General features: G+C 39.4%; 1 protein-coding gene across 1 annotated transcript in view; it reads left to right on the top strand.

Annotated features, from left to right (window-relative positions):
- The window catches only part of ADGRV1 (adhesion G protein-coupled receptor V1), a 515,461-nt gene extending 505,943 nt beyond the window's left edge, over positions 1-9,518 (top strand). Inside the window, exon 90 of the mRNA XM_046001147.1 lies at positions 9,084-9,518. Within this exon, the coding sequence (XP_045857103.1) occupies positions 9,084-9,202 (119 nt within the window). The 3' untranslated portion in view covers positions 9,203-9,518. The remainder of the gene's footprint in view (positions 1-9,083) is intronic.
- The last annotated feature ends 16,403 nt before the right edge of the window (positions 9,519-25,921 follow it).

The raw sequence follows: 25,921 nt of genomic DNA, 5'->3' as shown, positions 1-25,921 counted from the left end.
TTTTTGAACTCTCTCAGTTGATTTGTGAAAAATATGTGTTTTTAGATAGGTAAAGAGTAGAGGAAAGGCACTGCAGTCTGAGGGAGAAGAATCAGCTGAAGCCCCGGGTTTACAGGTACTTGGGGAGAAGGCACACTGCAGTGTGGCTGGGCAGATGGGGGGTGTGAGCCAGGTAGCTGGGGAAGGGCCTGCAAGGTACTTTACCTGCATTGTTAATAATTTACTGTAGTTCTCCAACTGGGTTTCAGTGAGCAACCTCCTTGAGATATTTATAGTCGTCTTCAATGGGAGGATCCTCTGACTGAGTATATTTGGGAAACTGCAAAGATTCACAATTCACATTAGCATTTAGCAGCTCTAAAAAGTCCTAGAGTAAAGAAACCCACTTCACTTAATTTATCCTGGTGTTTCCGGAACACATTTAGTAATAGATTCATTTTGTGGGAGCAGAACACTTGCTGGTATTTTACATAACATTAAAATGCTATTCAGAAGCCATGCTAAGGAGTGGGATTTTTATAGAACCTAGTGAGCCATGGAGGTTTTTGAGGAGAGGAATGGCATGTTCCCACTGGTTTTTGAGACAAAATAACTCTTACAAAAGTATGAGGAATAAATTTAGAATCAAAACCAGAAAGGCTGGGAGATTATTACAATTGTCCAAGGGAATGAGGTTCGGGCCTAAGATTCGGAGAGCAGAAATAAGAAAAAGAGGGTAAACGTGAGAGGAAGGCTGAGGGAGCACTGAGAGGACAGTCAGCAAAAGCTCCTGCTTCTCACTTCCGCCGCCTAGGAATTGTATAAAGGGCATTTGTTCGTGTGTGTGTTTCAGGGGGAAACTGATGAGTTCAGATTTAGAACTATTGGTTGTTAAGCCTGGGGCTCTTAAATATTCAGGGTTGAAAGGTCTTAGCTGAGGGTTCAGGGTTGGAGATATTTGTCTGACATGCATCAGTGCAGAGACTCTATTCGAAGCTGTGGGGATGGATGAGTTTGATCTTAGAAGAGTGAAGGAGAGAGAGAAGGAAAAAAGGAAAGAGGTGAGGAAGGGAGAGGAGACAGAAGAAGCCCTTCTTCCTCCAAAGAAGAGCATTCTGGACGATATCTCCTTTAAAGAGTGAATAGGGTGCCCTGGGTGGCTCAGTTGGTTAGGTGTCCAGCTCTTGATTTTGGCTCAGGTCATGATCTCAGGGTTATGAGATCGAGCCCAGCATTGGGCTCCCAGCTCAGCCACAGAGTCTGCTTGGGATTCTTCTCTCTCTCCCTCTCCCTCTGTCCCTTCTTCTGCCCCCACCTCCCCCCCTACCCCATGCTTGCTCGCTCACTCGCTCTCTCTAGAAAAAAGTAATTTTTTAAAAAGTGAATAGAAGAGGGTCCCACAGAGGAAACTGCAGCATGGTGAGAAAGAAAAAAGAGAAGTTTCATGAAGGAGGGCATGAGCAACTTCCTAAAACGCTCACTAACGTTAGAACTAAAAAGGAGTTTTCAGATTACTAATAATTCTCGGGGAAGATTACGTCCCCAGCACCACAAAGTAGTCAGTTGTTGGTGTTAGGACACTGGAAACATAAAATGAATTCTTGCAGCATAATTAAATTAGATGTGGGTTCTATATATATAACAAGTATTAAATGCATTCAGTTCAGGAATTTATGGAATGACTTGCTTACTTATAGATGAGTTTAGCATTCCTTGGAGCTCACTAAACTCTTTAGGAAATAAAGACTTAAAAAGATCGAAATAACAGTCTCTAACATTGGTTCCCTCTATTTTTAGAAAAGGTACTATAATAATCAAGTACCACCCCCAAGTCACTTCAATCAAAGGAGCTGTTCCCATGCCGTTCTGTCTACAGCTGAATTTAGAGTCGACACACAGGCCCAGTTCTGGCCCAACAGAAGATTTTATTTGATTCTCACAGCATTTTAACATTTCTTAAGCCCAAATTTCAAAAATTGAGAGATATCCCAGAGCGCCTCACCGTCTCAACAGTAAAGCGTGTGATGCTTGATCTCAGGCTCATGAGTGAGACCCCCACATTGGAGGTAGAGGTTACTTAAGAAAAAAAATAAAATCTTAAAAAAATTTAGAGATATCCCATAAAAACCTGAATCTCTTAAAAAAAAAATCTAGCAAAGGGTACCTAAAATCTAGCACAATCTTAAAATCTTCTTGACTAGAGTTGAGTAATGGCCACCCCTCTGGACAGAGCATGAGCTCTTTGATTTGTCCAGTGCTCACCAGACCTGTGTTGCTGGTTTATGCTAACTGAGCTGGACTCTATGACTTTCAGATTTACAAACCTTGATCTATCACAGTTCTGCTTTAATCATTGGCCACTACAAGTCTGGTACTGGGAACAGTGGGTCTTCCAAGTCTTTTCATTTAAACCCTTAAACAACTTTGAAAAGTTATGTAACCCTTTACATATATTTAATAAACATCTAAAGATTTTCATCATAAGTTGAAATAGTATCAAATAGTGTAACTTCTACTATATTATAAATTTTAGTGTTTAAAAATGAAAATTTTACATTATTCTTTTAAACTAATTCAAAGGAGTCTAAATATCATAGCAATTTGATACACATTATTATTCATTTCATTTAAGATTTCATTTATTTATTTGGGGAGAGAGAGAGAGCAGGGGAAGGGGCAGAGGGAGAGGAAGAGAGAGCAGGGGAAGGGGTAGAGGGACAGAGAGAGAGAGAGAGAGAGAATCTCAAGCAGACTCCAGTCTCAGCATGGACTAGATCCCATGACTTTGAGACCATGACCTGAGCCAAAATCAAGAGTCAGATGCTCAACCAACTGAGCCATCCAGGCACCCCATATTTATTTCGTTTTTAAAATACATATGGAGCAGGCTTTTCTTTTACAATTGGAAATTTTGCATCATTATCTCTTCTTTTTGAACTTATATTTCCATTCCACTCCACCATGGAATTTTATCCTAATGTAATGTATTTTATGCTTGAAATTCATTTGATCTTCACTCATTCAAAACAACTTCTCTCAAACAAAACATGTATGTAAATGGAAACTAATAAATCAACATTGGTTTTTAAAATATTTAATGTTTTGAGGAACGCTTAGGTGGCTCAGTTTTTTGAGCATCTGATTCTTAATTTCTGCTCAGGCCATGAGATTGAGACCCACGTGGGGTTCCACTCTCAGTGGGGAGTCCGCTTGAGATTCTCTCTATCTCTCTCTCTCTATTCCCCCTTTCCCTCTGTCTCTCCACCCCCACCCACCATGAGCACTTTTGCAGGCTCTCTCTAAAATAATCTTAAAAAAAAATAAATGTTTAACTAATTATCAAAAGCTCATCAAAAGAATGCACATGCAGGTGCCTGTCTGGCTCAACTGAAGGAATGACTTGAGTCTTGATCCTGAAGTCATGAGTTCAACCCCCATGCCGGATATAGAAGTGACTTAAACAAATAAATAAACTTAAAAAAAAGAAAAAGGACACATAGGAGTTAAAGATCTAGGAATACATTTTCTTAACTGTCCTCACACCACCATGAACCCTTTAAAAAACCTTCACGTACCACAAGTTAAAGGAATCCCATTGCTTCAGGCGCTTTATACAGAAGTTCAGAGGTACTGACCTGGAGCATTGTGTAGTATTAGATTATGAAGTGGGATGGTCAGCTCAGTGACTAGACTTTTACGTTGATCAAAAGCTGACAAGATTCTAGAATATGTCAAGCTTGGAGTATATTGGGCTTAGAAACAGGATTTTCTTCACAGAAGGCTTCTCCCAGAAATACTAATCTGATTCCCTATCTTCCCTTGTCCCTTAGCTTCCTGGTTTTTCCTCAGGCCAAGGACATGAATGTCATGGTAAACAGTTCTTTATTGGAAACTTCAAATGATTTTTTTTTTCAGTCAGAAGAAAATAAAGGACAAATCCTTGAACAGAAATGAAAACATTCAGAATCAAGGCCTAAATACTCAAACTCCTCTAAGAACTCAGTAATAAATTTCTCCTTCAGATAGATCACATAAAACCACAATGACTTACTTAACTTAAAAAACTTTTAGAGACCAGTGTGCTAAGCAAAGTTAAATGGGCATCAAAGGGGAAGAGCCCACTTTGAAATTTGGAAAGATTTTTTTTTTCCTCCCAAAAAAGACTGAAGGAGAATGATGGTTGTATCACTATCACATTTGAAAAATGTGTAGAAAATAGGAATGGGCCTTGGGATCAGAGAGCCCTGTGTTGGCATCCTAGTTCTGGAGTCTACTATCTGTGTGATTTTCAGCAGGGACTCAAGGTTTAAGTTTCTTCATTTAGCAAATAAGAGTTATTATAATTAGGGGCACCTGGGTGGCTCAGTTGGTTAAGCCTCTGCCTTCAGCTCAGGTCATGTTCCCAGGGTCCTGGCATTGAGTCCCACATCGGGTTCCCGGCTCAGTGGGGAGTCTGCTTCTCCCTCTGCCTCTCCCCAAGCTTGTGCTCTCTTTCTCTCACTCTCTCTCTCAAATATATAAATAAATAATATCTTTTTGAAAAGAGTTATTATAATTAGCTTGTAAGTTTTCATGGAGTTTAGAGATTGTTAATGTTAAGAATCTACCAGTATCTGGCAGAGTTGAAGTTCAGTATCTCATTGTATATATTATTTGTTGGGTTCAACTTATTGTTATGCTTAAGAACTATTTATATTTAAAGATTTTATTTATTTGAGAGAGAGAGTGATCGTGAGCAGGTGCAGGGTTATGGTAGAGGGAGAAGCAGGTTCCCCGCTGAACAGGGAGCCTGGTATGGGACTCCATCCCAGGACCCTGGGATCATGACCTGAACTGAAGGCAGACACTTAAACAACTGAGGCACTCAGTTGCCCCAACTTAAAAACTATTTTACAGGTTCATAATGTTTTCTGAAACACCAGTGTTCATTGCACCATGACTAGTAAGTGAAGTAGGAATGGCAGTGGGAGTGTAAGAGCTGGAAAATGAGCCAAGAAGGTTTGCAATGTATTCTACAAAGTTGAATACTCAAAGCCTAGGGGACAAGGAAGTAACACAATTAGAACAGCTGCCACAAGAGGCAGTATGGTATAGAAAAAAACACCTTACTTTGGGGTCAGAAGACCAGGATAGCCAGTCAGGATATAATTCTGCAACTTCCCTGCTGGGTGACCTAGCCACTCAGTGAACACATCCGATCCCCAAGCAATCCCTGCATCTTTAAAACAAGACTAATAAACATCCTTTTCCTAACTAGGTGTGTTAAAATGTTGAAGAAAGGAAAGGTACTAGAAGAATATGAAATACCTTTCTATCTATTATATGGAAAAGTAACTATTACCACAGTTACTGGATTTTTCTTGAATTTTTGGCTTAAAATTTAAGCAGAAAAAAATACCTTTCAAAAAAAAATCATGATACTCACTGCAAAACTATTTATTTGTTACAAAGAGCCAAGAGGAGACTGCGTGGCTCAGTCAGTTAAGTGTCTGCCTTGGGCTCAGGTCGTGATCCTGGGGTCCTGTTATCAAGCTATGGGTCAGGCTCCCAGCTCAATAGGCAGCCTGCTTCTCCCTCGCCATCACTTACGCTCTCTCACACATGCTCTCTCACTCTTTCTCCAATAAATAAATAAAATCTTTAAAACGACAACAATAGGAGCCTGGGTGATTCAGTTCGTTGAGTGTCTGCCTTCAGCTCAGATCATGATCCCGGGATCCTGGGATGGGAGTCCCACTCTGGGGCTCCCTGTTCAGTGGGAAGTTCGCTTTTCCCTCTCCTCCCCCGCTGTGCTCTCTGTCACTATCTCTGTCTCTCTCAAATAAATAAATAAAATCTTTGTAAAAGGATCAAAAATTAAAAATAAAACAACAACAACAACAGCAAAACCCAAAACAAACAAAAAAACAAAGAGCAAAAAACCTGGGGCTATGTTCCCAGTCTGCCGTGTTATTAACATGTATAATATGGGCCTTTCTGAGTCTCAGTGAGGGATTAAAATTTGAGTAATACGCATTTATTTCAGCTGGGCAGAAACTGAGAAGGAGGAGGAGCTGGGTCATATAGATGTGGTAATTCCGGGGGAAGCCGTATTTAGAACTTCGTGACATTCCACGGGGCTCTAGGCTACTAAACATGCCGGAGACACCCATTACTTGTAAAGCTGCACCCCGTGTTAAACCTCAAGCCCAATTCACTCTGTCCCTTGCTGTCTGCTCAGCAGGCTTCCAGTATGGAACTTCCTTCTAGTGGGCTTTGTCAAGATGGCGGGCAAACAGTTCTGTCTTCCTGATAGATCTGCAGCAGGCAGACACAAAGTCAGTGGGAGCTGACACCCATTCACTCATTAAGCCCCACTCTGCCTTGATGGTAATCATGTTGTCCTCCCTGCTTCTCTGTAGTTGATCCCATATTGGGCAACTTTGTTACATAGCCCTTTTTTTCCTTCTCGCCTGGATTAAGCTGCTATCCGCCTCAGGGCCCACTTACCTTCTTCGAGAGTGGCCAGTGTCTTCCCAATCCACTGAGGTTCTTCCACTTAGTTCTTCTAAGATATAGTGACAGACTCAAATGTGACTTTCAGGGGCCAAGCAAATACCATGAGTGATTCACGTGGGCTGGATGCAAACAGACGGTAGTGCCAAATCCATGTTTGGGGTGCTTTTTTTTTTTTTTTTGGCCATCTAGAAAATGTAGGCCTAGTGTTGCCTTCTGTTTTTCAAGAGAAACCAAAAACCTGATTTTTTTTATACTAAATATATTAATTTTGGCAACTAACTAAATTTTTAAAAATATTGCCATTGGCAGTATTCTCGTTCCTAACCTAAGGAAAGAGTCCATGGGTGTTTGTCACACATTTTGCTCCATGACACATATACTTATCTGGGGAGATACCATATAATTTACCATACAAAGCGGGGCAGTTTAAGAGAATAAAGGAGATATGATTCACATGTTTTTCCGGTATAAACTAGGACCTTTCTTTTCAAATACTGCATCCACCACCTCCCTGTTTTGAAGGAAGGTGCAAGAGCGATCTGTGGATGGGTATGAAAATGGGCCTCAATGGACAAACAGGAGGACACTCTGGCAGGAATTAATGTGGACGTGCAGGACCAGACAAGAGACCTGATCACACTGAGGAAGCCTTCCAACAGGCCCGGGTTGAAATATGTCTATTTGGTAGGGTAGAGCCAGATTAGGAAGTGTCTGAAAGCCAATGCGCAGGGTTCCAGCCTTGATGCAGTAGGCAATAGGAACTGTTTGTTCTTGGGAAGGAGAGGGCATGGAATGCGGAATGCATCCGAGGAACAGACAGGCAGTAAGGCTTGGAAGAGACATTGGTAAGAACTAGAATGCAGAGCATAGTTTATTAATACACTCAGCAGATGTTTACAGAACACTGTCCTACAGATGTGTGCTGGGCACTGTCCTACAAGCTAGTTGGTCTAAAGATGTAAGGGACATAATGCAATGAGGGAGTCAAACATTTCAATAGAGAATCCTCATGTTTCTGTGGACAGCAGAGATGACAGCAGAGGCGATACTGACAGGAAGAATGGAGGCGCCCAGACTGAGGCGGCGGGGGATAAGACGGGCATGTCACGCAGAGGTGTAATAGTAGTGAGACGTCAGGCTAGAGAGCCAGCAGGGGTCAGGCGGATGCTGTGGGCCTGGAAGCAAGGGCTGAAGACAAGGCCTCCCGTGGTGACCCAGGAGGAAGAGATTCGGAAGGAAGCACAAGAGCTCTCTGGGAAAAGCCAGCAGATCAGAGGATGACATGGGCAAGTGCAGTTTCCTAGAAGCAAAGGTGTGAAGATGGGTTTCAACAGCGGCCCTTCATGGAGAGGTTGGGAAAGATGGACCCAGAAGAGGGAGGGCTTGGCTGGCAGACGCAGTCGTGGGCTCTTGCTTTCATCCCCAAATAGGTTAAGAAGCAGCTAATTCACCATCCTCCCATAGCTATGGACTCTGCAGCACTGCCTTTCTCAAACAGAAAGGAAAGTCTCAGCCGCCCAGCCACTGGTTTTTCATTTGCCTTCTTGTTTGCAGAGGCTGGTGCCCTGCAGAGGGGGAGGAGTGGGAGCTGTAATCTCTGGTGATTCAACCCAGCAGCACACCCTGTGACCACATCCCCATTCTGTGTTTGTGTGTGCGCAAGCATGCGTGTGTGTGTGTGTGTGTGTGAGAGAGAGAGAGAGAGAGAGAGGGAGAGAGAGAGAGAGCACAAGGGAACATGAGAGTTTGTGGTCCTCTGGACAATGGAGAAGAAAAGAATGAGGTATTACTTGGGCAGAGTGTTAAATTCTCTGAATTATTCTAAGCTGTTAGGAAGAGTAGTGAATAGTGGAGCTTCCTCAAAATGAAGATTCTGGGCACTATCTGTATTAACAGCTAGCCTTGTGGAATTTGTGTATGGCTCTGTTCTGGTACTGTGTTACGCAGTTATTTTTATCTGGGGATCAGATCTGAGTCGTTCAGAGCCAGTGTCTTCTAGGCGCTGATATGACAGCTTGTGTTGTCAATGCGTGTCTTTTTTCTCAGATCACTGCCCACACTGAGTCTCTGCTGAAGGCCCTACTAGGTTCAGACACATGGGGTTGGAGACTCAGTTTTCTAACAGCAAACCCTACTCTCCTGCTGAAAAATTCCTATAACCGGCCTGGTCTTTTTTACTTTAATATGCTCCCCGTTAAAAATTGCAGTTCTTGGGAATATGTTACACCTGTCAACCATGTGGAAACAGAAAAGGTCAAGAACCCAAACTTGTGCCCTTAGAAATTACTTTTCACTTACAAAAGCTACCAAAGAGAATTTCAATATAGGCCTATAATTGTTAGGTATTAATAATGCTTAGTCAAGGGGCGCCCGGCTAGCTCAATCGGTAGAGCATGCAACTACTGATCTCAGGATGGCGAGTTCAAGCCCCATTTTTGGTGTGGAGCCTACTTAAAAAAATAATGATGATTTTTTTATTTTCAAAATGTATAGCTCACTATTCACCACTGTAATAGAAATAAACACATGTCAGCTTGATGTAACTTGACCCTTAGTTCACAGCACTAATGGTGGAGAGTTTTGTGTTTATTCTTTTTCTATTACAGGTGCTGGTCTCAGTGTCAGTGATAATGAATCTGGTCAAGGCAGCCAGGAGGGAGGTACCTTGACTGACTCCCAAATCGTAGAACTCAGGAGGATACCCATCGCCGACACCCACCTCTAGCACTTCAGTAACAATTAGAATGATACTTTCCTGTTTGTACTGGCTTTGTGCTAAACTCTGTAAGTTTTATACACACCACTATATAATAGGGACCTTATGAATTGTGCTGGATGATTATTAACCCAGAAGTGTTTGTCGTATTTGGAATATGAGCTACTTATCTTTGTGCAACCTGAAAATTCACAGCTCTGATGAAAGACTGCATCCATTTATATCATTATGTAGGATGCACTTATTCCAAGAATATTAGTTGTTTTTTAATCATCTGATATGGCTAACATTGTTTAATAAAGGTAATAACCAATAAACAAAATAGAATCCGTTTGACATCACTTGAGCTCATTATTTATGAGGAAATGTTTGTGAGCAGGAAAACACAATACCTTGATGAGGTCAAGCACCTTGTTTCTTCTAGTATTGATACAGGTCATCCAGATTAAGACTTCATGGCTTCTAGAGGACTTTCATTCATAAAAACTATGCAGTTATTGTCTGTTGGAGATCTTGGACCTACGTGTTGATGGGGATACTGCAGTTTCATAGTCTTTCATCCAAAGTATGTATTTCTGCTCATTATGAAATTAGGGATTTGAACATTTTCCAAAATAAATGTTCTGTTCCCAGTTAAAAATAACCACTACATCAACTACTTCAGCACAGCTAAGAAGAAGAGCTTTCAAACAGTGCAGTTTGTTTAGGAGAAACATTTCTTGGTTTTGATTCTTCAGTCTTTCTTTGTCTCAGAATGAGAAATCAGAAAGTCTATCCCAGAACAAACACTATTGTGTTCAGGATGATTTCATTGACTATGGTTCCAGAAGAATCATTAGGAACAGAATACATTTGTCCTAGGGAAGAATTTGTGACCTTCTGTTTTTGAATTCCTCAGTATTTTTAAGAAAATCAGTAACATCTCAAGAAAAAAATTAAAATAAATAATTATCTAAGGCAAAATTTTTTTCTCCTAATAATTTCCTTTAGAACCATAATTAAAACATCCAAGTGCTCTGTACTCACTGTTAAGCCTGGCTTTATTCTTTATAAAACCTGAGCAGCATTATTTATCTTGATAAATTATTAAATGACTCTTCTCTTCCTGTTCATCCTCCTCTACGCCTACCTCCTCCCTCTTATATCAAGTGTTCATGGGTGAATTGTCCTCCTAGGTAGAAAACAAAAGCTGCACAGCAAAATCAAACAGTATAACAAACAAAGCTCCATCCTTGGTGGAGTTTTAATCCTTCTTAGGAACTTGAGAAATGGTGGTAAAAATATTGCATTTACCTTACATGACAGATAAGTTGTTTTCTCACCCGGCAGCATTGCTCCGTATGTAGTCTGTTTCATGATAGGGTGGAAACAATTGATGAAATTGGATATAATATATAAAATTTAAGAGGAAATTTTTAAAATTGGCAAAGATATTAAAATTGTTAATGGATTTTAATGAATTGGGGGATTATAGAAATTTGAGATGTCACTGAATAGAATCTACGCGTCATAATCACTGTGGCATTTTCCCCAGATGGCTAGATTCTGATTTGTCACCTAGGGCAAATTCAGTCTTAGGACCACCATCTTTAAAGTTCCTAAAGAGACTGTAACTTCACCAATGAGGAATTCTCTAACAAAGTCAATTGCCAATAGCTACTTTCATGTTGTCAGAGTTTGGGGAAAATATGGCCCAAATACCTTTTTTCCTTCAGGTGACTGGATTTCTATTGCTGTCCAAAACGCCATCTTGATAAGGCAACAAAAAGACTATCCGCTAGTGTTCCACACGATTCCTTTAAATATTGGAAGGAAGGGGCGCCTGGGTGGCTCAGTTGTTAAGCATTTGCCTTAGGCTCAGGTCATGATCCCAGGGTCCTGGGATCGACCCCCCGCATCGGGCTCCCTGCTCAGTGGGAGGCCTGCTTCTCTCTCTCCCACTCCTCTGCTGTGTTCCCTCTCTTGCTGTGTCTCTCTCTATCAAATAAATAAATAAAATCTTTAAAAAGAAATATTGGAAGGAAAAAAACAAGATTTCTAGAAGCCACAGTGCTAAAATAAATAAGCTTCATATTCCAACAGCAGCAATATTTTGCCATCCTGTTTCCTCCCAATGTAGATTAAAATGGGACACTTGCCAGGGAAGTATAGTACTATGTAGGAAGAAGCAAATCAAATCAAATTCCTAAAAAATGAAAACTAGAAGGCGAGGACTGTTACACATTGTGGCCTTTTCTTTCAGGGAGTTTGATCCTCTTTTTCTTCGTGACATTTTTAAAGGAACTTTATCAAGATATTCACATTTCATACAACTCACCCACTTAAAGTGTGCAATTCAGTAGTATCTGGTGTATTCGATTACTGGCGTTTTTTAATTGTAAAATATAAGTAACACAGGGGTGCTTGGGTGGCTCAGTGGGTTAAGCCTCTGCCTTCAGCTTAGGTCATGATCTCAGGGTCCTGGGATCTAGCCCCGCATCGGGCTCTCTGCTCAGCGGGGAGCCTGCTCCCCCCGCCCCCCACCAACTCTCTGCCTGCTTCTCTGCCTGCTTGTGATCTCTGTCAAATAAATGAATAAAATCTTTAAAAAATATATGTAACATAAAATTTGCCATTTTAACCATTTTTAAACGTGATTTTTATCTTCAGTGGCCTTAAATACATTTACAATGCTATGCAACCATCCCCTCTATTTTCATCACCTTAGACAGAAGCTCTGTATTTCTCTTCTCTGTAATATTTTCTATCCTCTCTCAACAGAGAGCTAACATGTCCTTGGGAAATATCTCTGCTTCTGTGTTTTTATGATTTTTAAATTCATTTTTCTTTTTGTTTTAGGTTTTTTTTTCTTTAAGATTTTATTTATTTATTTGACAGAGAGAGAGGGAGAGAGCATAAGCAGGGGGAGGGGCAGAGAGAGAGGGTGAAGCGCTCCACGTGGGACTCCATCCCAGCAACCTGGAATCATGACTTGAGCTGAAGGCAGATGCCTATCCAACTGAGCTACCTAGCTACCCTCATTCCGGAACTTTAGCTTTGAGTTGGTGTTCAATTTCTTGAGGTGTCTTAGGCTTCTTCTTTTTTTTTTTTTTTTTAAAGTAAACTCTACACCCAAGATGGGGCTCAGACTCACTACCCCAAGAGCAAGAGTCACACGCTCCACCCACCTAGCCAGCCGGGTGTCCCATGATATCTTAGGGTTTAATCAATATTTAAATGTCTCCCAAATATGATCAGAGGAGTTGAAACACATAATTGGGGTATGACTGGGAAAAGAAAATGCTTTTCAGGAACACAAGTCCCAAGCAGTTTCACCTTGTGTTTACCAGCACTTAAGATGTTTCTTGAGTTTAGCCTTAAGGCCTCTGGATAGATTTGTCTGAGCTTAGGTCTCAATCAGATAAGTTAAGTGGTGTTGTCCATCTCAGAGCAGCTGGATGCTAGAGTGGATTTCCTCAGACAGCCTGATCTTGGTAGGACAGAGAAAACAGGGCATTCGTATGTTTCATATGGCCTTTTAATCGCTGATGACATTGACCTAGTCTCCCCAGTGCTTCTCTGGCAGGATGTAAGTCAAAGAACCACACTGTCCATATGTGGCATTTAAAGAATGAACCAAGTGATTAAATCTAGGAACTCTTCTATTCTCTTGAATCTGACTAATAAAATAAGTATGACAGATGAGTGATATTCTTTCTGATAAGATATAGTTCTTACACTGATGTTATTCTTATCCAATACATCTCACCTACCCAAAATTTTTTTAGGTTTATTTATTTTTTTAAGTTACCTCTACACCCAACATGAGGCTCAAACTCATGACCCCGAGGTCAAGGGTTGCATGCTCTTCCAACTGAGCCAGCCAGGTGCCTCTTTTTAGCAACCCACATTTTTATCTCATAAAAATAATTTCAACACTATATTAGAAAACTAAACTCACCTTTACAAAAATCTACGGAATTCCAGATGCTTTTTTAAATTATAACACATGCTAGCTCACACATACAATAATATATGCACAATATTCCTGAGGGGGAAAAATAAACATTCCGTCTGTAACTATTCAAATCACTTTGTCAAGGATGGCAGCCTCCTTAATTAAGAATTTACCACACTGGAGATAAAAGAGTTTAACAAGGGGGTTCCTGAGTGGCTCAGTTAAGTGGCCACCTTCAGCTCAGGTCATGATCCCAGGTCCTGGGGTTGAATCCTGCATGGAGCTCCCTGCTCAATGGCCAGCCTGCTCTTCCCCCTCTACTGCTTGTGCTCTCTCGTGCGCGCGCTCTCTCTCTCTCAAATAAATAAAATCTTAAAAGAAAAAAAAAGAGTTTAACAAGGAATATATTTAGAGCAACAAAGATATTTGCTAATGCTTTGGGATCATTGATTTATGGTCAATAAACTCGATTTACTTAACTAGATTACATGATTGCGGGAGAAGCAGCAAATGGAGAACAACCTCTATAACAATGGGGTGCACTTATCAAGCACTTTTGCCACGGTTCTCTGGAGTACTATAGGATGCTTCGCTTCAGTTCCCAGCCTGGCCCCTGCTGGGGACTCGACAGCTGGGTTTAGCAGCTCTATCCTATAAGCACAAATGTTAGAGCTGAAATCCCTAAAAATGACTCAGCTCAAGGAAATTGTTAGCACTTAAAGAACTGAAATAGTACTTTAGACCTGTGAGAAAACATAGGTAATCACTGTTTTCTAATAGATAAAAGAGTTTAGGGGAACCTGTGGTGGCCAGTCAGTTAAGTGTCTGCTTTGGCTCAGGTCATGATCCCAGGGTCCTGGGATTGAGCTGGTGTTGGGCTCCTGCTTGGTGGGGAGCTCCTCCCTCTCCCAGCTCATGCTTTCTCTCGTTCTCTCTCTCTCTCTCTCTCAAATAAATAAATTAAAGATTCCAACTTAAACAAGGTAAAACCATACTCTCTGCTTTTAGGAGTATAGGGCAATATCACAGATTTGACTTTTTAAAAATATAGGAATGAGCTAACAATTGTTCCACAACATTAATGAAGGGACAATGCAAATCATTTCAACATCACTTATTTTGGGTTTGATTATGAATATGATTATACTTATTTTTTTAAAAGATTTTATTTATTTGACAGAGATCACAAGTAGGCAGAGAGGCAGGCAGAGAGAGAGGAAGGAACGCAGGCTCCCTGCTGAGCAGAGAGCCCTATGTGGGGCTTGATCCCAGGACCCTGGAATTATGACCTGAGCCGAAGGCAAAGGGCTCCAACCCACTGAGCCACCCAGGCGCCCCTGATTATACTTATTTTAAAGGTAAAGGTATATATATATGTATGTGCATGTGAGAGAGAGATTGAAAGAAAGAATTCTGGGAAATCAGAGCAAGGAAAGCAAGGAGATCATGATGATTACAGTTTCCATTACTGGTTACAAGACATGATTTTAAAAGACTTTGAAAAGCTAATTAATGAAGTGTACGAAACTGTCCATCATCCTGCCCCATAGCATATATCCTTGCTCTGCACATACATCAAAATCATTTTGGAGACTTTTGCCACATTACAGGGAGAATGTAGTAATCATAGATTTTATTTTTATTTATTTCTTATTTTAGAGAGAGCGTGTGCAACCGGGAGTGGGGTGTGGGGAGGGGAAATGGGCAGAGAGTGAGCCAGAAAGAGAATCTTAAGCAGCCTCCACACTCAGCATGGAGCTGGATGCCAGGACTCGATTTCACCACCCTGAGATCATGACTTGAGCCAAAACCAAGAGTCAGACCCTTAACCAACTGAACAACCCAGCTGCCCTGGACATCGTAATCATTTAATAAAATACTGGAAAGAGTAGATGAGAACACTAAAACAGATTAGAAAGGTGCTCAAGAGCTATTGTGAGCAGAGCTATTGTGAGCATTGTGGTTCCTTTCTGGAATATTCCATCAAATAATGCTCAGGTAGTATGTAGTAAATGGTTTGTTCTTACTTTTAAAAGATAATCTCTATCTTCCAGGTTCATCCGTGTGGTCATATATTGCAGAATTTCCTTCTTTTTTAAAAGGCTGGATAATATTCCATTGTATGGATATATCACACGTTCTTTAGCTGTTCATTTATAGATGGACATTTAGATTGTTTCCATATCTTGGCTATTGTGAATAATACTGCAGTGAACATGGAATATCTTCAAGATACTGACTTTAGTTCTTTTGGATAAATACCAAGAACTGAGATTGCTGGATCATACGAGAGTTCTATTTTTTTTTGTTTTGTTTTGTTTTGAGGGACCTCCATACTGTTTGCCATTGTGGCTATGCTGTTTTCTGTTCCCACCAATAGTGTGCAAAGGCTGCAACTTCTTCACATCCTCATCAATGCTGGTCTTTTGTTGTTTTATAATAGCTATCTTGACAGGTGTAAGGTGGTATCTTGTGATTTTGATTTGTAGAATCAGATTCTGATTCTGGGGACTAGTGACAGTGAGCATTTTTTCATATGTCTGTTGGCCATTTGTATGTCTTCTTTGGAGAAATGCCTATTTCTGCCCATTTCCTAATTAGATCATTAGTTTTTTTGCTATTGAGTTATAGGAGTTCCTTATATTTTGGAGATTAACCTCTTCTCAAATATATGGTTTGTAAATATTTTCTTCCATTCTGTAGGTTGCCTTTTCCCTCTTTTGATAAGTGAAATAAACCAGTGACAGAAAGAGAAATATTGCATGATTCAGTTTATATCAACCATCTAAAATAGTCAAATTCATAGAATCAAAGAATAGGATGGTAATTTCCTAGGGTTGAAGGAAGGGTGAAATGGGGAGTTACTAACCAATAGGCATAAAGTTTAATTAAGCAAGGTGAATAAGCCCTAGAGATCTGCTGTAAAACATTGTACCTGTAGTCAAAATACTTTACAGAACACTTAAAATTTGTTAATTTTGTTAAGAGGTTAGATCTGTTAAGTGTTCTTGTTGCAATAAAATAAAAGGGTTTTTTGTTTGTTTTTTTTATTTGCTAACGGTGCTGCTTAATCACTGTGCTGGGATTGCATGGAGAAGAAAGTTCAAATAATTTTTAAAAAGTTATTTAATCCCTCTGGAACTCTTAGTAACCCCTCCCAGAATCCCTAATGACACCTGCAGACCCTCAATTGAGAAACCCACAGTAGATTGTAAGCTCATGAAGAGTGGGAATTCCACCTTATTTATTTTGGTGTCTTAAGAACCTAGCACAATGCCCGGAACAAAATTGATGCCCAACAAATACATGTTGAACTAAGAAAAAAAAATCATTTTTATTCTAATAACTAAATGAGAGTATAATCTTTCTTGATCATTTACATATTTAATTATAGATGTTTTGTCTTTAAAAATCCAAATAGATAGCAATTATTGAACGAATTAGATATCATATCATCCTGTTACCAAACATCTTTCATTTTCAAAGTTGTAATTTCTTGAATTGTAAATAATTCATTCTTCTGCCTTATTCAAGGAGTCTTGAAAACCACTGAAGTCTTTTGGAAAACTTAATTTCATTTGGCAGTGTCCTATATAATAGGTTTCAAAGTAGGATAGTTTTTTGATTCCTTGGTGGGGGCAGAGGGGAGGCCAAACAGAGTAAATAGACAAGAGGCAAATTTGCTCTTTATATCTCATTATTATCCATGACTTGTTAGTCATAAGGGTTTTGTATGGAAAATTAGATATGCACGAATATTTTGTAACCAAGGGGTTATAATCTGCAATCTCTCTTGTACTTATCTGGTTCCACAGTAGGAAGTCAAAGAAGTGTGTATTGTGTCATTCATGGTTGATTCATTATGCCTGTACTAAATACATTTGAAATAACAGTCTGCATGGTAACGCTCGAAAATAGATAACATGTAATTTCTAACCTTAGTGAGCCAAGAGAATAAGACTAATTGTACTCTGAAGCTAAGAAATCAGTGTCTACCAGATTAATTGTAAGTGTCCAAGATTCCAAAGAACACACTATCATCTTCATAACAGAGCAACGCCTCTATTCCATGCTGTTAGGAACTAATTATTGATAAGAGTCAAGACTTCATATCCAGCCACAATGTGATTTCTCAAGACAGCCCAAAGGACTGTGAATCAAAAGTCATTGCTTTTTGCCAGTTTCCAAGACACAGGCTGAACTGTGGAAAGTAGACTTCGTTTCTGGTAAAGGGCAAAAAAAAAAAAAAAAAAAAAAAAAGGTCTGAAAAGGTAAGACTTTTTAAAGGATAAACATTTTAAAGTTGGGGAAAAAAAGAATTTTGATAAATTGCTCTAAATCACAAATTGCTAGAATGGAAGATGAACAAAAAGATGAACAGATTTTATTTGGATTTATGTTTGGCCCAGGTATTTTAAAATGCTATAAACTAGAACAGTTTAGAATATTTTGAAAGAAAGAGAAAACATGTTTGCTTAATTCTACAAAACCTCTTTTCATCTTACTACGTAAGACTGTCACATAACACAGAATGTTTTGAATCTTTACCCTTTGTCTTACTTATCCCTTCCCCTTTCTTCATACAAGGCATCTTATTTTATATAAGAAAGAATTTCTTTAGGGGCGCCTGAGTGGCTCAGTGGGTTACAGTGGGTTAAAGCCTCTGCCTTCGGCTCAGGTCATGATCCCAGAGTCCTGGGATCGAGCCCCCCATCGGGCTCTCTGCTCCGCAGGGAGCCTGCTTCCTCCTCTCTCTCTGCCTGCCTCTCTGCCTAGTTGTAATTTCTCTGTGTCAAATAAATATTTTAAAAAAAGAATTTCTTTAAAAATCACATTAAAATCATATGTTTTAAAAAAAGCAGATCTTTTTTTTTTACTCAGAAAATCTGATTTCAAAAAAATAAATAAATAAAATAAAATAAAATCTTTAAAAAAAAAAAAAAGGGGGCGCCTGGGTGGCTCAGTGGATTGGGCTGCTGCCTTCGGCTCAGGTCATGATCTCAGGATCCTGGGATCGAGTCCCGCGTCGGGCTCTCTGCTCCGCAGGGAGCCTGCTTCCTCCTCTCTCTCTGCCTGCCTCTCTGCCTACTTGTGATCTCTCTCTGTCAAATAAATAAAAAAAAATAAAATAAAATCTTTAAAAAAAAAAAAAAAGAAAATCTGATTTCAAATAAGGAATGCTTATAAAAGATTAACTTGTAAGAGTAAGTGCATCTGTCTACTCATCAAAAGGAAAAAAGCGCCATCAAAAATAAAATAAAATAAAATAAAGATGGTCTTTTGTCAGTTCTCCTCAGGGCCTAAGTCATTACCTGATAATGATTTAGCTGGTGGAGGTGGATGTGTAGACTGACATGCAAAGGCATGGATTAGAGGCTACACAGAGCCAGACAGGGCAAGTGGAGCGATGAAAAATGTGTTCCTTTTTGTGTTTTTATCTTATTACCAGAGTTTAAGATTGATAGCAACTAAAAAAAAAAAAAAAAAAAAAAAAAGATTGATAGCAACTCTAAAATGTTTTAGTTACTCCTTAACCCGGAGGTGTTGACGCGGTAATTGGAATAGCCACAGGAATAGAGGCGCTGTTAGAGCGTTCAGTCACACTGAACGAATATGTAAGTTATTCCTGGAGAGTGAGGTCCCCAGTGAACGAGCTGTGGGAAGATCTCGGTCGAGAAGCTACCCTGTGCCTGCCAGCTTCAGCCCCGCGCCCAGGCTGCACCCTCCAGAGTGCATCCAGTGCTGGGGGATATTCCTGAGCAGGGGAAGCCCCACTTCTGGGATCTGATTCTGGTCAGAACATCAGTAAAGTATCAAAATGGCCAGCGTATTCTTCTCACCTCACAGAGGTGTTTTTTACACACATTCTTTCCACTTTGTAGCTGAAAATACTAATTTTTTCCTCACATGATTCCCACCTCTTTCCCGTCAAGTGTTGAAATATGTATTAAATATTCAATACTTGATTTTCAGAAAATCGTTGAATAAATACCAATAAATCATTGGATAATACCAAATCAGAAGAAGTAGAGAGCAGTTGTATTTTCTGCCTTCTAGTATTTTCACCAACAACGTAAATACATTTCCACATGGAGGAGGCAGAAAGGGACTCATCACTCAAATTTCTCAGTGCAGTTTGTTTTTGTGGCAAAAGCAGGGAAAAGTTTGTTCTGTATGTGGGTGACTTATTTTGATATAAGATAGGGACCGGAAGCAAGATGGAATGAACCTTTTTCCTCTCTTCTCAACTTAGGAGGATTTTGTGTTTCATTCTCTCTCTTACTCTCCGTCTTAGAAATAAACACAAAACCTAAAAACGGTAAGTAGACTGAAGTAGTTGTTAGGGGTTAACAACTTAACAAGTTCAAACTGAACTACCTACCTCCCTATCCTGGTAGGTTCCAGGCTAGTTTTATCTTATTTGCACAGTGATCAGTTCCCTTTGACTTTCAGACTGGTAGACACTGCCTGCTGATAGCTAGGAAACCCTATAAAGGGAATTACTTTCCTGGATATAAAACAAAGGAACTTACCCAAAAAATATGACCAATTCTGGGCGCTATAACTAAAGAAAAATGTACAGGACATACACTGAATTTTCATAATAGACTTAATATTAAGAGCAAATAAAATGAAATCTATGGGTGACTGGGTGCCTGAGTCAATTAAATGTCTGACTCTTGATTTTTGCTCAGGTCATGACTTCAAGATTGTGAGACAAGCCCCACGTCAGGAGTGGAGCCTGCTTAAAATTCTCTATTTCTCTATGCCCCTACCCATCCCTGCTTGCTCGCTCTCTCCTTTAAAAAAAAAAAAAAAAAAATCCATTCAGATGGAGTCACAAGTAGATGGAGTTTTTTGAAATAAAGTCGGAATTGAATACCCCTTAACAGATGAATTGGGGGCGCCTCGGTGGCTCAAGTCTGTTTAGCATCTGACTCAGCTTTGGCTCAAGGCATGATCTCAGGGTTGTAAGGTGGAGCCCCATGTGGGGCTCCCTGCTGGTGTGGAGCTTAAAATTCTTAGGCTCTTTCTGTCCCTCTGCCCACCTCTAAAAAAACAGATGAACTGCATTTCTTTTGTAATACAAATATCTAAGTCAAGGAGTAAAGGACACAAGCACTTTAAAATACTTGAGAAATTTGGAACACAAAAAATTCACTAAGAGATTGGAAAAATAAAATCTAGAGTCCGGCCCATTTTACTTAAAGCTGATCTTACTAAGAAACAGAATTATTCACGAAATGATTACTCTGGAAAACTTTCTTTGCAAAAATCCAACATTTTCTAAAACTCCATTAGATTTAGCATTCTATGATACTGTATAAGAAAACTCAAAGGCTGCTTCATTGCCACAGGTGAGTAGCTTATATTTTCTATTAACACAAGCAACGACGTACTTATCTTGGTTTATTGGTACTAGAGATTATAGGCTTCTCTCTCATCTAATCAATAGAAATCTATAGGCAAAATTCAGTGGATTTTGTATTTTGCTCAAATACTATCTCTAGAATACAAGGTTGTCCATTTGGAATTTTCAGAGTCCTTCACTTCCAGAATTTGAACTATTTGAAAAGTTGTGTTCTTGCAGAACCACCACTCTTCACAGGATTTAGATTGTGGGCCACAAAGCAGAAACTCTGTAAAGATGACAAGCCTTTTAACTTCAGTGATTTGTACTTCTCTTTGCATCTACACCTTCTCCTAAGACTGGTTGCTAAGACTGGTTGCTACAGACTTAGACCTTTAGAGTAGAAAGTGCCCATTGGAAATATAATAAATTTCATGCATTTCATCAACTTCATTTCGGTTGTCATGTGGGATAATTGGCAGAACCCAAGGCTCTGTATGGCTCTTGGAATAAACAATAGTTGCTTTGTTTTAGGACTAAACTGTAACATAGAACAGAAAAGGACTGGCTCACACTCTGCCTGCTTCAAGGCAAAGTAAAAATTAAGCTCAGCATGTCATCACATACTTACAAGTGACTTATGAGAGCCTTCTTTATAAATAGATTTTGAGGGTGCCAAGGTTTCCAATGAAATAGGAAACCATTAAAATTGTTTATCATCTTTATTGTGGGAAAAACAGAGAGACCACTGATTCCCCTAAGGCAATAACTGAGCCTTCCTGACTGTGAAGGAATCGTAGACGATGGCCCAAACTCTTAAATTCATTACCAAATAGACAGACTTTTAAAAACCTGGCTTCTTCAATGACCCCTGCATGACAGTATGTGTGCTCATGACCTGTAAAAATACACATGATAAAAGACTTAATAAGCCTCCCTTTGATGATGCTGATGAGTGATGGCTCACAGATCCACCTAATAACTCTAAAGTTTCATTTCAAAGATGAGAGTCCATTTGTTTTTAAGAAAAACGTGGGGTGCCTGCCCAGCTCAATTGGTACAACATGGGCCTCTTGATCCGGGGGTTATGAGTTCAAGTCCTGTGTTGGGTGTAGAACCTACTTTAAAAAAAAAAAAGTAACAGTGGTGAGATTAGAAGTTTACACAGTATATATGCTCTTCTACAGTACACATTTTTTGAAGAATGAAATAAATGTAGGAAGAAAGTTCTTGTGAAGTCATTTAAGAGAATATTTTTAGAGTGTGTTAAAAATATTAATAAATAGGGACGCCTTACTGGTTCAGTCAGCAGAACATGTGACTCTTGATCGGTCGTGAGTTCAAGCCCCACATTCTGTGTGGAGCCTACTTAAAAAAATATTAATGAATAAACGAGACTTTTTTAAAAAAAGGATTTTATTTATTTATTTGAGAGAGAGAGCAAGAGAGAGAATGGAGGGGGGGGGGAAGGCAAGACATAAGCCCCTCCAAGCAGGGAGCCCGAGGCAGACCCATCCGGGACCCAGAGACCATCACCTGTGCTGAAGGCAGACACTTAACCAAGTGAGCCACACAGGCACCCCCAAACAACTTTTATAATAAAACCCAAAGTTTATAGCTAACAAAAATATATATAATAAAATTCTATGTATTTATATATATACACACGTAACATAAATTCAAAAAACATATATTTGTATACCATATGTATATACATATATAGCTTATACATTATAATTATATAAATACATATTTATACACACTTGTCTTCACACAAATACGCACATACACACCTACACACATGTACTTAACTAGTCATTAATAGTGTTCAGAGGTTCTCAATTTCTTCTTTGGCTTTTCTGTACTTTTCAAGTTTTCTACAAAGAACATGTGTTATCTTTGAAATCAGAAAAACATATACACTTCAGTGGAAATTATTTAAGCCCTGAGTTTAGCAAAGGTGGTGTTAACTTCTAGTGAAACAATTATAGCTGTTAAAAATTCTTTTAGGGGTGCCTGGGTGGCTCAGTGGGTTAAAGCCTCTGCCTTCGGCTCAGGTCATGATCCCAGGGTCCTGAGATCGAGCCCCGCATCGGGCTCTCTGCTCCTCGGGAAGCCTGCTTCCTCCTCTCTCTCTGCCTGCCCCTCTGCCTGCCTCTCTGGCTACTTGTGATTTCTCTCTGTCAAATAAATAAAATATTTTTTAAAAAAAATTCTTTTACAACATTTTTTAGAGCAGATTTAAGTTTACAAAAAAACAGAACAAGGTAGAGATTTCTCACATACCGTCTTCCTCCATACACACATAGCCTTATTATTATTATCAACAGTATTATTAGCACCACTATTATCAACATTAGTCACCAGAATGGTACATTTTTACAACTGATGAACCTCTATTGATACCTCATAATAACCCAAAGTTGCAAGATACCTTAGAGTTCACTCTCGGTATTGTAAATTCTATGGGTTTGGACAAATCTGTGATGACATAATCCATCATTATTAAATCATACAGAGTATTTTCACTGCCGTAAAAATCCTTTGTGCTCTGCCTGATTATCTTTCGCCCACCCATGGATGGTGAGATTCTCACTCTGAGAACCTCAGGCATTGTTTCTGGTGGAAGTGACTGACTGATGCTCTTTGATGCACTTTTATAATGTGCCTCACAGATGATATTAGGTGAGAGCAATGACTGACTCACTGTGGCTACCGTGAGCTTCAGGACCCCTGGAGCTGTGGGTGCAAGTGTCCGTGGGATCTCTATTCATAAACTCTTAGACTTCCCTCCCAGCCTACGGAAATCTCTAATTTGGGCTTGGAAAAGGGGGAAGAAAGGAAGTCCCAAGTCCCAGCAAAGGTCTGTCACTGGAAGTTTACAGAAAGAACAAAGGAGTGCTTTTATCCCAATCAATGGGTGCCACAATGTTAGCATATTTTAAAGATAATAACATATATTTGATGGTCACAAATGAATAATTCACTGAAGAATGAACATTAGGGGTGTTATTTCAGACTTTTGGATTTATTCCATGTTTCAGAAAAAGCCCCCAAACTATGCTATATTTCAAAGGAAATTTTAGTTTAAAATTTTTTCCCTTCAGATGTTTGGAAATTTCAAATAACTGATCCAGATCTGACCACTAAATATTTCTTTTGTTGCATAGAAACTGAATTTTAAGCTACTATATTTAAGTACTAAAAAGGAAAAGGAAAAACTCATTCTCTCTTGCCACTTTCTCTGACTCCCAGGCCCAGCAGGCTTCATATTTAATTGCAGACAGTCCAAACATCTCCACACACAGTGCCCTTCCTCACAGCACCCTCCACTCAGCAAGCTCAGGGCTTTTGGCCTGTTTCTCCCCCTGGCATTTTGAAATACATGTAGCATATCTCATTTTGAAAATCTTTTTTTAAATGTACTTAAGAACTTGATATTTGATCTCTGATTTTTCCTACTCAATATTTTCAAGTAAATTTAATTATGCTTCATTTATAGTTGCATAATATATATATATATATATTCTTTTAAATGTAGTTGTCAGAATATGTCTGTTTACTGTTACACAATTGGAGGTCCATTTAGAGGTGAACTGCTCAGTTCTAAAATTAGATCAGTACATTTATGAAATGTTTTCTATCTCAGGAGGCCTTTATGCCCAATGTCATCTCTTTTCTCCTGCCCTTCGCCAACCCCCAAACCAACACCCTTCTCTGAGTAATACTTTTCTGTTTATTTATTCTTTTCTTTATTCTCTTACTGTGACAAAATCAAACCTAACATCAGAACCAAAGATATATTATACAAGGATAATTAGTACTAGCTACTGTAATAAAAAAATATCAACTTTCAGGGGCTTACTCTAGTTTTATTTCTTGTGAGGCAAAGTCCAATATAACTCTCCTCCAAGCAATGACTCAGGAGTCCTGGCTGCTTCTGTCTTGTGGTAGCATCATCTTTTAGACCCTCAGATTCTTAGCAGGTAGCCTGGGAAAGAGAGAGCAGAAGCTTTCATGGGACACGCTGTGATTAGAACTAGAAGTTCATTGGCCAGAACTCAGTCAGGTGGCCCTTCCTGTTAAGCTATGCGCCATGAAGGAACAGATACAGGAAGACCAAAAGACTCTACCTACCACATGGAGAGTGGCTCCACTGTCCCACCATCTCAGATGACCAACCCTTACCTGAGCAATAATATCATGCACACACTGCTCTTGCCATCTCAGCTATCCTGTTGCCCTATGTCTTACCTTTCTGGTGCTACTGTTTACATAACACCCATAGCTATTCCTCCCACAATTCCAGTACCTGACTTCATGCTAACTCTTTCCACACTCTACCTCAGGGTCCAGGTAGGAATCAAATGTTCTTTCGAAGCTAATATTCTTGATAATATTCTTGCTTCAAATTTTGTTGGTCCCTTCGACATATATAAGGAATAAAAAATGAGGGAGAAATGAGCAAACGGGGTCAACACCAGCCACCATAAGGAAGCATCAATACCAAGTGTAAGAAGCAGTAAAAATGGCTATGGCGACAATTCTGGAAAAGATAGAAACTGAAATAAGAACTTACAGTTTTTCAGAAAATGAACACAGAAATTCTGATACTCTCATACATGTTTACAATCCTTGAAAATTCCCTGAGATAAAAAGATAAATCCTCTGTGCCAGAACAGATAGCCTGGAGGTAGATACCAGAGTTATGAAAGAGTCCTCCAAAGAACAGGCTGCATGAGGAAACGTCTTGCAATTTTCAGACCTGAAGTCAATGCCCCAAAGAAGAGCTGAAATATTCTGAAAAACAGTCTCTTACACTTGACCTCACTACTAAGCCAGATATTTTTCTTCCCCAGAAACAAAAGAAAAAAAGCCCATGATGAATAGATCTCACGGCTCTTCTGGAATTCAAAATCATCCAAATGCCGTTGGAAAAAGACATAGAGAGAGGGATCGCTGCATTTCTTAGTCTTTGTTATTCATTCAATTAATCATAAATAGTAAAATAAAGATGTTCCTGTTTGACTGAATTAATGATAATAATGATACTTTTTTTTTAAGGGCATGTTATGTTTTTCAAACATTCTTTAGGTTTATCAGACCAACTTCTTTGTATCTCTTCAATGACTTATGGGAGCATACGGGGGTCCTTTCGACGTAAATTGACCTATCTGTTGCTATTGAAACTCTTTTTTTTAATCAAAATTATTCTACAGCTTCATATCAGGTCAGATTTTTCTTGGCAGAATGGGACAATAGTAGGTATTGTAATGAAAAGTGAAGAAACAACTTAGATCAGAATTTTAAAAAAATTCCCCGGCTCTTCTAGTGACAGGAAATCATAGATTATTGTTTTCCAAAGTTTGGGGGGGGGGGGCTTGTGTGAGTAATGAGACAAATTTTTACACAAATAACCAATAACATGAGCTAGACAGAT

This window comes from Meles meles, chromosome 3, assembly GCF_922984935.1.
Source record: "Meles meles chromosome 3, mMelMel3.1 paternal haplotype, whole genome shotgun sequence".
NCBI classification, from domain to species: Eukaryota; Metazoa; Chordata; class Mammalia; order Carnivora; family Mustelidae; genus Meles; species Meles meles.
Note: the sequence above shows the minus strand (reverse complement) of the source record. Positions and strands in the feature narration are given on the sequence as shown.